The following is a 15,477-nucleotide window of genomic DNA, read 5'->3' on the forward strand; positions in this document are numbered from 1 at the left end:
GCGCGTTGTCACATTCGCTTCTCGCAATCATGAAGCCGTTCATTCTATATTGTTTGATCGGGCTTGGAGCTGCCTTGGATCTTGCTCGATCCCGCCCGACAAAAGAATTCGAGCTCAATTTGACTTGGGACAAAGGAGCGCCCGATGGAGTTGAGCGTAAACAAGCCTTGATCAATGGCCAATTCCCAGGACCTGCTCTTATCTTTGACGAGGGCGACAACGTGGAGGTGACGGTGAACAATTACTTGCCGTTTAACACGACCATGCATTGGCATGGCATTGAGTGAGCTCATTCCAGATGAAACATATCAAATCGGGTAACTAACTCAAGGGCAGACAAGTAGGTACTTCGTGGTCAGATGGTGTGCCGGGAGTCTCGCAAAAGCTCATCCCCCCTGGTGGACGATTCGTTGCTAAATTCACTGCCACGCAATATGGCACATACTGGTAAGTTGAATGGCTTAGACGTATGTACGATCGTGCTGAAACAGCCAAGGTACCATTCGCATGTATCAGGGCAAATCATGGATGGTCTGTATGGGCCGATCTATATCAGGTTCGTCCATACCAGTCTCAGGGCTATCCGCGCAGACAGCCAAGTACTCACAATACAGACCTCAAAATGTCCCCACCGAGCTGCTCAATGCAGTATCAAACGACACCCTATCCCATGCTCAAATCAAGCATGCGATCGAAAATCCCAAACTGCTCATAGTCTCCGATTGGTATCATATCACCTCGAGGGAACTACGGCATATTGCAGTGGCAGCAGATATCGATCCGATGTAAGTCCCGCAGAATCAATCGTTTGAAAGCAACTGACACTCTATCTAGCTGCGTGGATTCTATCTTGCTTAACGGCAAAGGGAGAGTTCACTGCGTTGACCCTGTCCATTTGACTGGCCTGGTCCCCGAGTCGCAGCGTTTCATTCTTCAGGGCATGAACCTCACAGCGAAAGGGTTCGTAGACAATCTCCAACGGGTGATCAGAAAATTAACATCTTGAACATTCAGATGTCTTCCGTTGAATAATACATTTGCTCAAACATTCAATGAGCATGATTACTCCGTAATCCCACCAGAGCTGTTTGACGAATGCAACGAAACAGAGGCATTGGACGAAGTGATCGAAGTTGATCCCCTGCAGGGCTGGGCAAGCCTTAACCTCATCAGTTCCGCATCTACTTCCTTCCCGAGAGGTAAGTTAAGGCAGATTGCAGCACTGAAGCCTGCCGGCTGACTGCCATAGTCTCCATCAACAACCATACCCTCTGGGTCTACGAAGTCGATGGTCAATATATTGTACCAACCCAAGTTGATGTATGATAACCCCATATTCCACAACCAAGTAACGAGCATCGCACTAACAAATTCAGGCGCTAACGATCAATAACGGCGCTCGTTACTCCGTCCTGATTCAACTAAACAAGCAACCAGGCGAATACCGAATCACAGCCGCCAACGCAGGTCTAAACCAAAAGATTGCCGGCTTCGGGACTCTAGCCTATGTCAACGGCGATTCCTCTATAGTGGGCACGGCCTCAATTGACTACAGTGGCCTCAGCGCAAATGACAACGTTGTTCTGCTCAACGAAACAACGATCAAGCCACTCATCCCAAGTCAACCTAGCCCGGTAGCAAACGAGACCTACCTACTTCGGATTGGCCGTATTGAGCATGCCTGGAAATGGTCGCTCAATGGAAACTACTCGTACAGTATGGCTATGCAGTCAGAGAAGCCTATGTTGTGGGATCCGGAATCGTATAAGGACAGTGAACTGGTGATCTTCACTAAGAACGATACTTGGGTGGATCTTGTTTTCACGATCATTGGTACCCCGACGACGCTCCAACCTGGTCATCCGCTCCACAAGCATTCGAATAAGGTTTATGTGCTCGTGAGTTGTTCCATGTGGACCCATTGGGGTAATTTGATTGCCTTCTTGATGGATGCTGACTTGCGTGTTCAAGGGCGCCGGTTCTGGCGAGTTCAACTGGACTTCTGTCGCAGAAGCTCAGAAGGAGATTCCAGGATCCTTTAATCTGGTCGATCCTCCCATGCGAGGTAAGAGAAGTTTAGACTCGGTGGCCCTGTCTTGGACTGGTAGCTGATGGATGGAACAGATACCTTTACGACAAACGCTGCTTTGCAGAGCTCAAACTGGCTGGCTGTTCGTTATCATGGTAAGACTTTCTGTTTTCATCTCTCACCTCTGCAGATCATAAGCTAACATACTTGGGCTCGACAGTGGAAAATCCCGGAGTAAGAATTGATACATGTATAAACCTACTCTCAGAACTTGACTAACTAGACAGGCCTTCTTCCTCCACTGCCACCTTGACCCGCATCTCACCGGTGGGATGGCGTAAGTTATCATCGTGAACCAGGCTTTGACCGTATACTAACCATGCTTCCAGACTCGCGATATTAGACGGCGTCGACGAGTGGCCTAACATCCCTGCGGAATATGGTCCGAAAGGTCATTGGGGGCACGCCCCACGCCACAGCGAAAACAGTGCCGATGATGATTGATGGTGATATGTGATGACTATATAACTTCAGGCGACTTTGCTTTCCAATATTCCAGTATAGAATTTTAATACATTTCGGGAACAAGATCTCAACCTCAAGGTGCTCTCATCCGTACCAATGTATCTGTACAGGACACATGAGAAGCAACCCTCTAATTCTCCAGCTTGTTAAGTCCAGCTTGACCTTCCAGACCAGCCTTCATGATCATCCCAAAGATCTCAACGTCTTTCCTAGCATCCTCCGCAGTAGTTTTAGCCCGCTTCCCCTCAACAACAAATGCATAAAGTTCCTTCATCTCCAGGGTATAAGCATCCTCATAAGTCTTCCTCACCACCGATTCCCGGAATGACCCGTCCTCCAATTTCTCACGGATATGCATCGTAGTAGGCAACCCCTTGACATAAGGCGAGTCAAAGCAAACCTTGACAGTCTTATTCCCACCAAACACCTCAATCGAAGCATCAAAGCGTGGAACCTCATCAATACCGGACTCATAAGAGACCGCAAACGAGGGATACTGGAACAGCGCACTGCAACCCCAATCAATAAGCATATCCCTCCCCAAACAGAAAACCCCAGGATAGAAAACATACCTCCAAAACGGCGGACCCTCCGCCCTACACAACGAAGCCCCAAGCACAGAAACCGGCATGCCCAAAACCTCCCTCATAGCACTAAGATCATGACTCCCCAAACTCCCCAGATGCCTCCACTGCACAGCCGTATCACCATTAACCTCAACCCCCAATTCCGTCCCAATCGCCTGCTCCAAAATCCCCTCCATCCTCTCCTCCAACCCCTTCACATCCGCATCTTTATAATCCCCAAAAACCTTCGGAAAAGTGCCCGACTGCTTAACAAAATCCGCATTCGGCCCAACAATATCCCTAACACGCGCATAGCGCACCTGGTCCATATCCCCGATCTCCTTCACCGCATCCAGGAAGCCGCTCGCATACCGCCGCATGTACCCAACCATGACTTTGCCGGCGGAGTTCTTCTCAGCTTCGATGATGCGGTCTGCATCCTGTAAAGAGAGTGCCATGGGCTTCTCGATGAAGACGACTTTGTTGTGGGTTAGGGCTAGTAGGGCGTGTGGGACGTGGAAGGCGTCGCTGTTGGCGATTAGGACTACGTCGACTTCTGGGGAGGAGCAGAGGGTTTCTGCATCGGGGGTTGTTCTAGGGATGCTCCCGGTGACCTTTTTGCTGCAGTGGGTGAGGGCATTGGGGGAGACGTCGCAGAGGTAGGTTGTTTGGAAGTAGTCCGAAAGGAAGTTTAGGGTTGGGATGTGGGCTACTTGGGTTATTTCGCCGCAGCTGGGTTAGGGTCAGAGATGTATCTATAGTGAGTGGATTGGGATTGGGATTGGAGGTTCTTACCCGATTATGCCCACGCGAACGATCTTGTTGCCAGCGGTCATCTTGTACAATGACGTAATTTGAGTTCAACGTTAGGAGGAAGACGAAGGATGGGTTCAGTGGTGGAATCTCAGGCGAGATTGGCTTTTATAGGAAGAGCCGGATGTATACGCCAGGTTTTTGAGGAATTGAGTACGTCGGTAGGTGGTAGTAGGTGTAGGTGATTACAAGGCTGAGCCCTGATGCCCCGCGAGGTGGAAACACCGCTGGCAGTGGAGCCCCGCCGAGCTGGGTCTTGGGATCAAGTTTATGAAGTCACAGTCGTACTAGAGAAGCACCGAGATATGAGTCTACCTACGAGGACAAGATCCCAATGTCACATTCGAATATACAGATTGTAGACTCGGTCATGGTCCTGCACCTTTGTAGATACAGACGTGTAATAGTATTCCATCCATAAAACCCCGCATAACTCCAATACCTGAACAAAGAGATAAGAATAGTTCGTAGAAAACAATCGACACAAATCCAGCATGAGAACCATGCTGGAGACCCCTCTATTGACCTTCAAGCTATAACAACTGACCGAGATGAACACCCGAGAATCAGTAAACCACTGGTTCGGTTCCATTGCCTGCACCAAAGAGCGGTTTCTCAGCTCCCTCACTTGACCTAATATGACTCGCCGCCCGCGCCGTTGTGAGGCTGGCCAACCATAGCGGGATAGCCGTAGGCAGAGGCATCTTGTTCAGATGGGTCAAGATTGGGGTTCATCATGGGATTTCCACCTTCGGCGTCGGAGAATCCGGTGGGACGAGCTGCACCAGCGCCGCCAGGGGCGCCGCTGGGTCCTCCAGCTCCATAACCAGCGCTTGGGGGCCTCTGATTTTCACCACGGGCAGATTGGGTCTGCGGTCTAGTCAGCATGAATGAACTGGGTATGAATTTGAGTCGGTTTCGCGGTTCGTCCTGGGAGTTTCCATGGGATGATCCGGGATTTTGGGGGCACTCTACCTCGCGGTATTTGGATAGGTAGATCTTGAGAGCTTCGGCGTAGTTCTCAAAGCCAAGGGAGGTCATGGCAAATAGGATGTCTTCGCCGTTGACCGTTTTGCGCTTCTCCTGTTGGCATTTCTCGGAGGCTGTGGATACGGTCAATGAGGATGTCTCGATAAGTGGGATCAACGGACTTGCCTTCGCTGGTAATGAATGAGATGAACTCGCTCACGCACTCCTGCATGCATTCCTTGGCTTCTTTCGCGATCTTTGCATTTTCCGGTAGGGCCAACTTCATGATACGAGCGACTAAGGAATATCATGTCAGCATATTGTTGATCAGGATTGCTCGTCTTTCCGAGGTATTGTCGAAGAGGCACAATATAGACAAATAGAAAAGATACGAAAGACACGCGACCGATAAGCGCATCATCGGAAAAGCAACCCAGCTTGCGAATCATGAATCAGAAAGCAAGATGCGCATAATCAGATCAAAAGTCCAGATCGAAAATGCGGGGAAAACGAAGCGACCACCATAGGCAAGGCGCGCACGAATCGGAACAAAAACAAATCCACGCGACTTACCATTTGCAATCGGCAGCCACCGATCCTGCTCCTTCACCTCGAACTCGCCGTGGTGTGCCTGCGCGTCCTGCTGGTCCTTGTCCATGTGCTCTTGTTCTTCACCCGATTGCGCCTCAGGGTCAAGTTCAGGTTCTTTCGAAGGAGAGACCGACATTATGAGTGGTTTAATGTGTGCAGTAGTTCCTCGGCTTGGGCGTCAATGCTTGTGTCTCGCGTGCGCTCTGTTGTCAGACCACGTCAGATCTCGATGCGACGCGCGATCTCCGTTTCAAACAGCGCAAAATCGGTGCGCTAAAAGGGGGAGACAAGTTTGGATTGGCTGGGTACAAACCAAGTTCGTAATAGCGTTAGGCGTATAGTGTCAGCCTCTCGGGGGAGTTGGCTGTAATGCAGGGTAGAGCTCTGTACATGCGACGCGCGCAATGGCACCCAATTAGCCTTGTGTTTCATAAGGGGAGTATATCGTCTGTGAAATGCAGGGATCACAGTGTAGCTCATACATGCGAATTCAATCATGTACTGTACCAAGAAGGTTGCGCGTGGGGGATAAAGCTGAGATGGTTGTAAGTTGGTTGGAGCGCGGGAGCTGCCAAGGTGGGTCTTGGGGGAAGCCCAACGGGTCCGAGGTCGATGTTGATTGTTGGTATTTGGTTCACAACTTGAGTCCTTTGTTCTACACAGTAGGGTCGACTGGGTCAACTTCAATGTTGGTCTTATAGCCATCTTAATACTACTTTGACTATATACATAGTAACATAATACGCAGTAAAAACACGCCGTGGACCTCACTTGAGATTAGTAACCCCAGCTTAAGGTCTTCTTTGTCTTCTCCATTCTACTGTTCTACATCGTATGTTTAGATCTTAGCTGTAAATCGATTAGAAGCTGGAGCTAAGAACAATATCCAGGTTCTAGCTTGCCGTGGTTGCATACATCATTGCAGATCCATGACTATCCAACAGCTTGGCTTCTTCAGGCCCAACACAATGCCTTGATCATTTACTGTCGAGTCAGGCATCGAGGCTTGCATCTATAGCAGTATGCGATGTACATTGTATCTAGGTCCTAGCCTGACCATGTCTGTTTCATACCTTGCCAAATCTGATCTATTGAGTAGACAAGAGGTCTCGAGTTAGGCATGAAGAGGCTTGGCTTCTGTTGGCTTGGGCTGATGTATGCAAGCACAAGGAGCCAGATGATGACGCTGTGAGGTCCAATATGTTTCAGTCAAAACATCTGAGCCAGTATTTATGGGTATATGTGTTGTTACTATGAGACAGGAAGCTCATCTTGCTTGACATCAAAGCACAAATCAACGCTGCATTATGTCTAGGGTTTTGCCGTTCCCAGTAACGCCGGTAGCCTCTTGCTGTCACACTTAGATAGCATCGGGAAGACATGAATCGAAAGTATACAGAGAAAAGAAATGTCTAAGGCTGCACAACTTGGATGTTGTTCTTCTTCTGCAGAGGGAAAGAGGTCAGCACTGTCCGTTACAAGTGTATGGAATCTGGTTCCAGGCTCAGCCAATAGACTAGGGGATATGCCTACCTTCCAAGTATCTAGCTCAGTCTGCTTTGATTTGTATTGCTTGAGCATGTCATCCAACACTTGTTTCAGCCCATCCGAGTTGGTCTTCAGGGTAGGGAGGACATCCTTGACGGTGCGCTCAACGAGAACACCATTCACCATGCGGAAGCATTTTCGGTCTCCATCAAGAGGGTCCAAAGTTTCGATCACAAGTCTAATTGGTATAAATATTAGCACCGAACATGACCGCCAAAACATCCCGGAATGGTGATAGCGTAGCCACGGATTCATCCTCATCTCCATGGCAGAAGGGCAACATGCGGGTAAACACATGAGCCTGGCAAAAACTCACTTGTGCTCTTCTCCTTCCTGCTCGATATCACCGATCTTTTGTGCTAATTGCTGGAGGGTGTTCTTGAAGTTCGTGTATTGGAGCTGAAGCTCTGCATTGAAGGGTTCACATTAGCTTCTGCAGAGGCTTCAATTTGGTAGACTTGGGGAAGAAATACCCTGCTGCCTCTTGGGGTCAATCTGCCTTTGGCTAGACATGGCTGTTTGATACGTGATAATGTGGCACAAGTGAAGCTCGAGAAATTGAGATGACGATGCGGGGCCGTTGATGTTCGGCGGAGGTCACTATGGAAGTTTCAAGGCCGCACTCCATACAAGGGTCTATGTGGCCTAATATTTCAGATTTATTTACTTGAGAATCTACATAAAACGCCAAAATCCTTACTATATCGCAATTCATACGCACCATTTGTATTTTTTTTTTTGTATTTTCTTTATGAAGTCGAGAAAGGACCCCAGAGCGGTGAGCTTCTCCTGGCAATACTAGGCGGTAAGATGATGGCGCTAGTCACAGATAGGAAACTTGGAGGTTCAGCTCCGGGGAATCGGACAAAGTCAACCTTCTGAGTCGAGCATTGCAATTCACTCAACTCTGAATTCTGCCTCACAGGCTCGAATAAAATGTCTCGCCCCGACATGGGCCCCCCGGCCAAGAGGCACAAGGGCGATGGACACCTCCCTCACGGACTCCGCGAAGCCAAACGGAAGGACATCGACAACTGGGAAACCAATCGAATGCTCACCTCGGGTGTAGCACAACGTCGAGACCATGAAGGAGATTTTATGCCCGAGGATGAAGAGGCAAATCGAGTGCATTTACTCGTTCACGACCTCCGGCCGCCTTTTCTCGATGGCCGCACGATCTTCACGAAACAGTTGGAGCCGATCTCTGCCGTTCGAGATCCGCAGAGTGACTTGGCGGTCTTCAGCCGGAAAGGAAGCAGGGTTGTTCGTGATCGCAGACAACAGCGCGAGCGGGAGAAGCAAGCGCAGCAGGCGACAAATATGGCTGGCTCAACGCTGGGAAACTTGATGGGTGTCAAGGAAGACGAGGGAGACAGCGCAGTCGCTATGCCTGTCGAGGAGACCTACAAAGGAGGAGGAAACAAGTTCGCCAGGCATATGAAGAAGGAGGGCGGTGGCGCCAGCGCTTTCAGCAAAAACAAGACCATGCGTGAACAGCGAGAATATCTGCCTGCCTTTGCCGTGCGTGAAGATCTACTGAGGGTTATTCGGGACAACCAGGTTGTGGTAGTTGTCGGGGAGACGGGGTCTGGAAAGACCACCCAGCTCACACAATTTCTACACGAAGATGGCTACTCCAAGTATGGTATGATCGGATGTACACAGCCTCGTCGTGTGGCTGCCATGAGTGTCGCCAAGCGTGTCAGTGAGGAGATGGACGTCGAGCTCGGTGGACTCGTTGGTTATGCTATCCGTTTCGAGGACTGCACAAGTGACGAGACAATGATCAAATGTGAGTTCCCTGCTTCCGCTACACTGTGGTCACACAACTAATCATTACCAGACATGACCGACGGTGTGTTGCTGCGAGAATCCCTCACACAGAAGGATCTCGATAAGTACTCATGCATCATTATGGACGAGGCACACGAAAGAGCTCTGAATACCGACGTTTTAATGGGCCTTCTTAAGAAAGTCCTGGCGCGGCGCAGGGACCTGAAATTGATTGTGACCTCGGCAACGATGAATTCAGAACGCTTTTCACGCTTCTATGGTGGTGCTCCAGAATTCATTATCCCGGGTCGAACATTCCCCGTTGATCTCCACTTCTCGCGCACACCCTGTGAGGACTATGTCGACAGTGCGGTCAAGCAGGTCTTGGCTATCCATGTTTCCCAGCCCGCTGGTGATATCCTTGTCTTTATGACGGGACAAGAAGACATTGAGGCCACCTGCGAGCTGGTTGAAGAACGGCTGAAGCTGCTGAATGATCCTCCGAAACTCAGCATATTACCGATTTACAGTCAAATGCCGGCCGAGCAGCAGGCGAAGATCTTCGAGAAGGCCGCTCCGGGCGTGCGCAAAGTCATTGTGGCCACTAACATCGCTGAGACGAGTCTGACAGTCGATGGTATCATGTACGTCGTGGACGCAGGTTACTCGAAGCTGAAAGTGTACAACCCACGCATGGGTATGGACACTCTCCAAATCACGCCGGTTTCCCAAGCCAATGCGAACCAGCGGTCTGGACGAGCTGGCCGCACTGGGCCTGGTAAAGCCTACCGTCTATACACCGAGACGGCTTACAAAAACGAACTGTATATCCAAACGATCCCCGAGATCCAGCGAACCAGTCTTTCGAACACTGTGCTTTTGCTGAAATCTCTTGGCGTAAAGGACCTTTTGGACTTCGATTTCATGGATCCGCCTCCCCAAGAGACAATTTCTACCTCTCTTTTCGAGCTGTGGTCGCTAGGTGCTCTAGACAACCTGGGCGACCTTACAACTCTGGGCCGACGCATGACGCCATTCCCCATGGATCCCCCTCTAGCCAAGCTCATAATCATGGCCGCCGAAGAATACGAGTGCAGCGAGGAGATGTTAACCATAGTCTCAATGCTATCAGTTCCAAACGTCTTCTACCGCCCCAAAGAACGAATGGAAGAATCCGACTCCGCGCGCGAGAAATTCTTCGTCCCCGAATCCGACCATCTAACCCTTCTCCACGTCTACACCCAATGGAAAACCAACGGATACTCCGACGCATGGTGCACTAAGCACTTCCTACACGCCAAAACCCTCCGTCGCGCCAAGGAAGTTCGCGACCAGCTCCACGACATCATGACCGTACAGAAACTGCCCCTCATCAGCTGCGGCACAGACTGGGACAACATCCGCAAATGTATCTGCTCCGGCTTCTACCACCAAGCCGCTAAAGTAAAGGGTATCGGCGAATTCATCAACCTCCGCACCAGCGTGACCATGTCACTCCATCCAACAAGTGCCCTCTACGGTCTCGGTTACGTGCCCGAATACGTCGTCTACCACGAGCTGATCCTAACGGCTAAAGAATACATGTCCACCGTGACAGCGGTCGACCCTCACGTAAGCTTCTTCTCACCTTCCCCTCACAACCATACTTTATCTCGTTTTTTCGCAACTAACATCCCTTACAGTGGCTCGCCGAACTCGGAGGCGTATTCTACTCCGTCAAAGAAAAAGGCTACTCACAGCGCGACCGGCGCGTGACAGAAATCGAGTTCAACAAGCGCATGGAAATCGAGGCGCAGATGGCCGTTGATCGTGAACGCGCTGCTGCTGAGAAACAGCGCGAGCTGGAACGCAGTGATCCCGCCCGTCGCAGGATGGAAGTCGAGGTTGGCGGGAAGTCGGCTGTGCGTAGACCTGTCATCAAGCCGGGAAGAAAGGTCGGTGGTTTGACTGCTTCCTCTTCTGCTTCGTCCCGGCCTGGTGCTGACGGTGCAGGAAGAGGGGGTGGTGGAGGTGGTTCTGGAGGTAGTGTGGTCAAAAGGCCTGTGGTGCCGAGGAGGCCGGGACGGGCGTTCTAGTGGGGGGTCATATATTTGGGATTTCCTTGCATTCGGGTCTTGAGTGCCCTATTTGTACCATATCATGTCCTCTTTTCATTTTATCTTGGAGCTAGTCAAATCGATACCCGCTGTTGCGTTCCCGTTTAGCATATTTCCAAAGTCTTTCAACTCTGTGCGCTGGATATCTGAGGTAATACAGATAGCATAAGTCAATATCGAAGTAGTCAAAACAAACATTCTTCTTGACCCCGGTTGAAGCCGAAGTATACAGGGGTTCCGAAGCATACGAAAACCAGAAAGACGACAATTCCGAAACCCCAGACAAGAAGGACATAAAGGGCAGCAGGGTATCGAACAGAATCTCTCGCAGACACAGCTCTCAGTTGATGAAGTTAATGCAAAAGAAGTGTAGAATCAAGCTCCCAAAGATATAATCAGCAAAAGCCCTAGAGTCAACAGATTAGCCCATTGCAACTCATTGTTCCTCCACGAAAAGGAACCGAACTCACCTCTCATGTGAAGTACTCTCCTGCACCTCACCCTCCTGATCCACAAAGCGCGCATTCTTCCCCTTCGAGCTCGGCTTCGACCCACTACCACCATCACTAGTCTGCATACGCAGACTGGCTGTCAGAACGAATTGACCAACAGCAGCACCGAAGCCACTAAGGAAGGCGTTGAAGGGCTGTATCAAGTAACATTGTTAGTTACAGTTATAGGCCGCAATCGGGACGACCGTGGGAACAAGCAGTTATGAACAAGCGCGAAAAGAAGGGCAAGAAAAAAAGCTCCCACTTACATAGTTCCCAGCCAGAACGCAGTACAAGAACTGCAACCCGCCAACGAGAACCAGGAAGACCATAAAGGCGTCTAGAAGGAGGGTGCGCTGCGGCGTTGTGGATGCGTACTGTTGCCAGACATGCTGGGCGATTTCGGCGACTGAGGCATTGGTCTTCAGGGTTGCTGGGCCGGAGGAGAGTTTGGGTGTGACGGCCGGTGAGGGTGTGGGTGCGGGTGCGGAGGGCGTTGCGGAGGTGGTTGAGGCCGCGTGGCGTTTGGGAGGCATGATTTTGGTTGTTGGTGGTGGTGAGAAGCTTGGGGAGTATTAGTCGGTAGTTTTTTGTAAACTGGAGATATGGCTGATGTCGACTGCAGAGAATATTTGGGGTGGAGATGGTGGGTTGGAAGACAATGGCGGAGTGGAGGTGTTGGTTGATGCCAGCTTGGAGCTTGAAGCTCCGCTATCTTGATCACGTGGTTGTGTATTTCCTGATTTGGAAGTATAGAACTAAGTCGGGGATAACAAATGTGCTTTTATAGGAATTAATAGAAAGACTGGTACTTTGGTATGAGGAGGTTGAATGTATTTCTGGAATTGTGCTTATTATACAGTTTCGTAGTGGCCAGAAGGGTGTATCCATAGAGGGAAGATTGAGTATAGATAGTGACTGTGAGTGGAGGGAAGGTGAGTATAGTTACAGTGAGAGGAGGGAATATCGTCCATAAATAAAGCGCCATAAATCATCACGTCGTAAAAGCCTCGGATGGGAAGCAAAGCATCCTAGCACATGAAAGCATACAATGGCCACAGATCAAGCAAACCATTCACCAACATTGATACCTTTTGTTGGCTGCGAATTGTCATTTTCAACATCCATTTGGAATTCGCGCATGACTTGATCCCACTTCTCCCAGCTGAGCTCAGGGGCCTCAGGGAGAGATGGCTGACTCAAGAAAGGAGTGCTTGTGGGAAGATTGTAGGCCGGAGCAATCGACAATGGCAAGTTCGGCACCGAGATGTTATTATAGGCTGGTGGAGAATCAAAGAGTCCATTTGACTTGGCCATCAGGTTCGTGTCAGGGAACATGTCCTGGAATGCACTCAAAGGCCCGCGGCTTAGGTCGATATCCAAGTCTGCATCGTATGTGATCGGTACAGATTGGTGTGGTTGAGTTGTTTGGAGTGGACTCCGTGCTCCCAAGGGCATATGAATCTGGGGAAGGAGATGGTGTTCAGTGTCAATCGGGCTACTGACAGGTCCTGATGAAGGAGGCAATGGACCAAACTTGGATAGCAATTCCTGCTGCTGCTTTGCCCGGGTGGCAGCGGCCCGTTTCATCAAAGCGGCGAGGGGCCGCCACAGCATGCCCTTCTTATGTGTGGCTTGACGAGCCCATTCATTGTATGTGGAACTGACGGCATTCCAAGCACGATCGGTGACAGGACACATTGGCCGAACGCATATCTCGGACAGAACGAACGCAACTCCGTGCCATTGCATGTTTGTCCGGCATAGCCAGCCCCATTTGGCGGTCTTGGGGTCGTTTTCCACCAAGCGGCCAAACTCGAGGACCTCGATCGCGGTCAAGAACAAGCTCTCGCGAGTTTCTTGTGTCACATTTCCGCCGTCCTTTCGGGCCATTGGGTGGTGGATCATTAGCCATAACTTGGCAAGGATCAGTCTGCCAACTGTGGCAGCGCACCATTGGATAGGAACGTTCATGTCGCAGTGTCTAATATACCGTTCCTCACATCGATCACTGATGACTTTAATCATTCGCTCACCAAGTTCTACCGGCGGTAGACTGTTCGGTGAACGGAATTGGGCGTTGGGGCACACATAATTTGCTCGCCGCAGAGCGCTCGTGATCTCGCAGCGAATTAGGCAGAAGGTATTATCTGTGCAACCCTCACGCTCTTTGGGGGGCTCCACCATGTCGGGCGAGAGGTCATCGTCGTTGACATTCAACGGTAGCCGCGTATCGTACATGTTCTCATTGATAAGCGGGTCCGTTCCATGGTCTTCAGAGGAGCGCACATCCAGTAGCGAGATATGCCACCACAGACGGCGTCGCATCTCCGTCTCAAATGGCTTCAAAGCAAAATTGGTGCCATCGCGATGTAAGCCTAAGCTCTGGGAAAGGCGTAAGACGACCGAGGTCATAGACCACACAAACTTGCTGTCATCTTCCCGTCGCACGCAGACCAAGAATAAAACGGCGGCTTGCAAGAGGACCAGACTTTGCGTATTCAAGAGCCCAGCTCTTGCCAGCGCCTGCTCTGTAGCAAACCGATATCGCTTGACAGCAGAAGCCCGGTCTTCACCGAAGTGGAGCAAACAATCATCTGGCTTCAAGCTGATAATGCAGCTAAGATACATGGAGAATACAAGAGCCTCTGAGTTCTTGTCCAAGGAATCCGGGCGCTGTGCTGCCTCAACAAACAGATTTCTCGCCGTTGGCCGGTGCACGATGGTGATTAGAGGAGCAACGTTCTCTCTATATATCTCCCAAAGTAGAGAAACCTTGGGCGTCGGGGGGTGGAATTCTCGGAGAGATCGTGAAAGTGAGTACATTCCAAAAAGGAACCCGTCATGAGATCCGGATTGGGCAGACTCTGGCGAATCTGCATTGTCTTCCTCAGACGATGAGTGATCGAGGATATCTTGCAGCTCCTCAATCTACAATATGTCAGTAGGAGATAGCAAGAGGTGAAAGAATATTGTCGTACCTCATCTCCAAGACTAGCCCAGAGCTGGTTGCTAACGTATCGGCTTTTGCCTTCATCGATAACCAGTCGCCCGAACTCATTTTCAAACTTATTGGGAGCAGGCTTCTTCGGGTCCGACTCTTCGAAAGGACACTTAACCTCGGGAGTCTGTTCAACCGATGCCGATGCCGACCCCGTCGTTTCGCTCTTCGCAGTTGAAGACCCCGTCGCCGAAGACGTCGCCTGAGGGGAGACTGCCGGTGCGGAATCTGTGGCACCACCACTCCTGAGATGATCGATGACGCCCTCCAGACGGCGTAGCCGCGTGAGCAGCTCTGCATCCGGCGGGCGCTTCGATTTCCGCGGGGCACGGCCAGGCGGGGGAAAGATACAGTCGATGCCGGCCTTGGTACAATTCGAGCATGGAGACCTCTTGTTGCACCGGACCTTCCTGCGACGGCAGGTCACACAGCTGCGGGAGGTCGAGCTTGGGGGTTCCGCGGCTACATGGTGGGGGGCGGTGGTTGAGTGTGTAGGTTGTGGGGTCAGAAAATTGTGGCTGAATTGCGGCGAGATATTCAGTTCCTCCGGGGAAATTGATTGGAATGACATGACGCTGAAATTAGGAGCTGGGGTCTTGCCCACATTCTTCAACAGCTTGAGATGGTAAAGCAAACTTGAGCCTGTTTGCTTGACATGGATAATACGAGGAGTGGACATGTGACTGATTGATTAGAGTTCGATGTCTATGACTCAGCCCTGGGGGGCTGGACGCCTGTCCCGTCTAGGCAATCGCAGCCGTTATCTCCGGTTGACTTCCCGAAGTATATAAACCTTCGGACATCCGAGAACCTACAACTAGCTAATTGCTTAAATGGAGTCTATTTACGGCCTCAATCAATAGTTCAAATAAGTATACCACCACCACATATAAAGTGGTGAGACAGGTGGAAGATCAGATCAATAAAGACGCATAGGTGTTCCGGCTCATGCATCCGCACGAGCACGAGGAATGTGATCAGATCTCAAGTAAATCACAGCCCCTAGAAGGCCTATATCAAACCTCTTTGGCCAGGAAATCGTGAACTTGTAAGGCCAGTTGAGCTGCCTCAGCAC

The 15,477-nt window shown here is 50.5% G+C and overlaps 7 protein-coding genes across 7 annotated transcripts; 2 read left to right on the forward strand and 5 right to left on the reverse strand.

Annotated features, from left to right (window-relative positions):
- Positions 1-29: 29 nt before the first annotated feature.
- Positions 30-2,533, forward strand: N7515_001572 (Multicopper oxidase type 2; the record flags this gene model as incomplete). Its single annotated transcript, XM_056662316.1, has 13 exons — positions 30-283; positions 337-447; positions 497-556; positions 615-785; positions 835-960; positions 1,015-1,199; positions 1,250-1,320; positions 1,377-1,898; positions 1,972-2,065; positions 2,125-2,184; positions 2,250-2,263; positions 2,317-2,366; positions 2,419-2,533. 13 exons carry the CDS (start codon positions 30-32, stop codon positions 2,531-2,533), a joined length of 1,833 nt encoding a protein of 610 aa, XP_056524429.1.
- Positions 2,534-2,684: 151 nt separating this feature from the next.
- On the reverse strand, positions 2,685-3,956 carry N7515_001573 (Gfo/Idh/MocA family protein; the record flags this gene model as incomplete). Its single annotated transcript, XM_056662317.1, has 3 exons — positions 2,685-3,063; positions 3,127-3,852; positions 3,916-3,956. 3 exons carry the CDS (start codon positions 3,954-3,956, stop codon positions 2,685-2,687), a joined length of 1,146 nt encoding a protein of 381 aa, XP_056524430.1.
- Positions 3,957-4,566: 610 nt separating this feature from the next.
- N7515_001574 (nuclear transcription factor Y subunit beta) lies at positions 4,567-5,629 on the reverse strand (the record flags this gene model as incomplete). Its single annotated transcript, XM_056662318.1, has 3 exons — positions 4,567-5,083; positions 5,127-5,199; positions 5,476-5,629. The coding sequence occupies 3 exons, from the start codon at positions 5,627-5,629 to the stop codon at positions 4,567-4,569; spliced, it is 744 nt and encodes a 247-aa protein (XP_056524431.1).
- A 1,276-nt stretch (positions 5,630-6,905) lies between these two features.
- On the reverse strand, positions 6,906-7,554 carry N7515_001575 (putative prefoldin subunit 2; the record flags this gene model as incomplete). The annotated part of the gene is made up of 4 exons (XM_056662319.1): positions 6,906-6,938; positions 7,027-7,219; positions 7,358-7,448; positions 7,515-7,554. The coding sequence occupies 4 exons, from the start codon at positions 7,552-7,554 to the stop codon at positions 6,906-6,908; spliced, it is 357 nt and encodes a 118-aa protein (XP_056524432.1).
- A 423-nt stretch (positions 7,555-7,977) lies between these two features.
- On the forward strand, positions 7,978-10,889 carry N7515_001576 (putative mRNA splicing factor RNA helicase (Prp16); the record flags this gene model as incomplete). Its single annotated transcript, XM_056662320.1, has 3 exons — positions 7,978-8,833; positions 8,885-10,425; positions 10,497-10,889. 3 exons carry the CDS (start codon positions 7,978-7,980, stop codon positions 10,887-10,889), a joined length of 2,790 nt encoding a protein of 929 aa, XP_056524433.1.
- Positions 10,890-11,250: 361 nt separating this feature from the next.
- Positions 11,251-11,937, reverse strand: N7515_001577 (putative oligosaccharyl transferase subunit Dad1; the record flags this gene model as incomplete). Its single annotated transcript, XM_056662321.1, has 3 exons — positions 11,251-11,317; positions 11,381-11,556; positions 11,671-11,937. The coding sequence occupies 3 exons, from the start codon at positions 11,935-11,937 to the stop codon at positions 11,251-11,253; spliced, it is 510 nt and encodes a 169-aa protein (XP_056524434.1).
- A 526-nt stretch (positions 11,938-12,463) lies between these two features.
- Positions 12,464-15,081, reverse strand: N7515_001578 (putative C6 transcription factor; the record flags this gene model as incomplete). The annotated part of the gene is made up of 2 exons (XM_056662322.1): positions 12,464-14,332; positions 14,383-15,081. The coding sequence occupies 2 exons, from the start codon at positions 15,079-15,081 to the stop codon at positions 12,464-12,466; spliced, it is 2,568 nt and encodes an 855-aa protein (XP_056524435.1).
- Positions 15,082-15,477: the final 396 nt, after the last annotated feature.

Source organism: Penicillium bovifimosum (assembly GCF_028826915.1).
Source record: "Penicillium bovifimosum strain IBT 22155 chromosome Unknown utg000002l_segment0_segment0, whole genome shotgun sequence".
NCBI classification, from domain to species: domain Eukaryota; kingdom Fungi; phylum Ascomycota; class Eurotiomycetes; order Eurotiales; family Aspergillaceae; genus Penicillium; species Penicillium bovifimosum.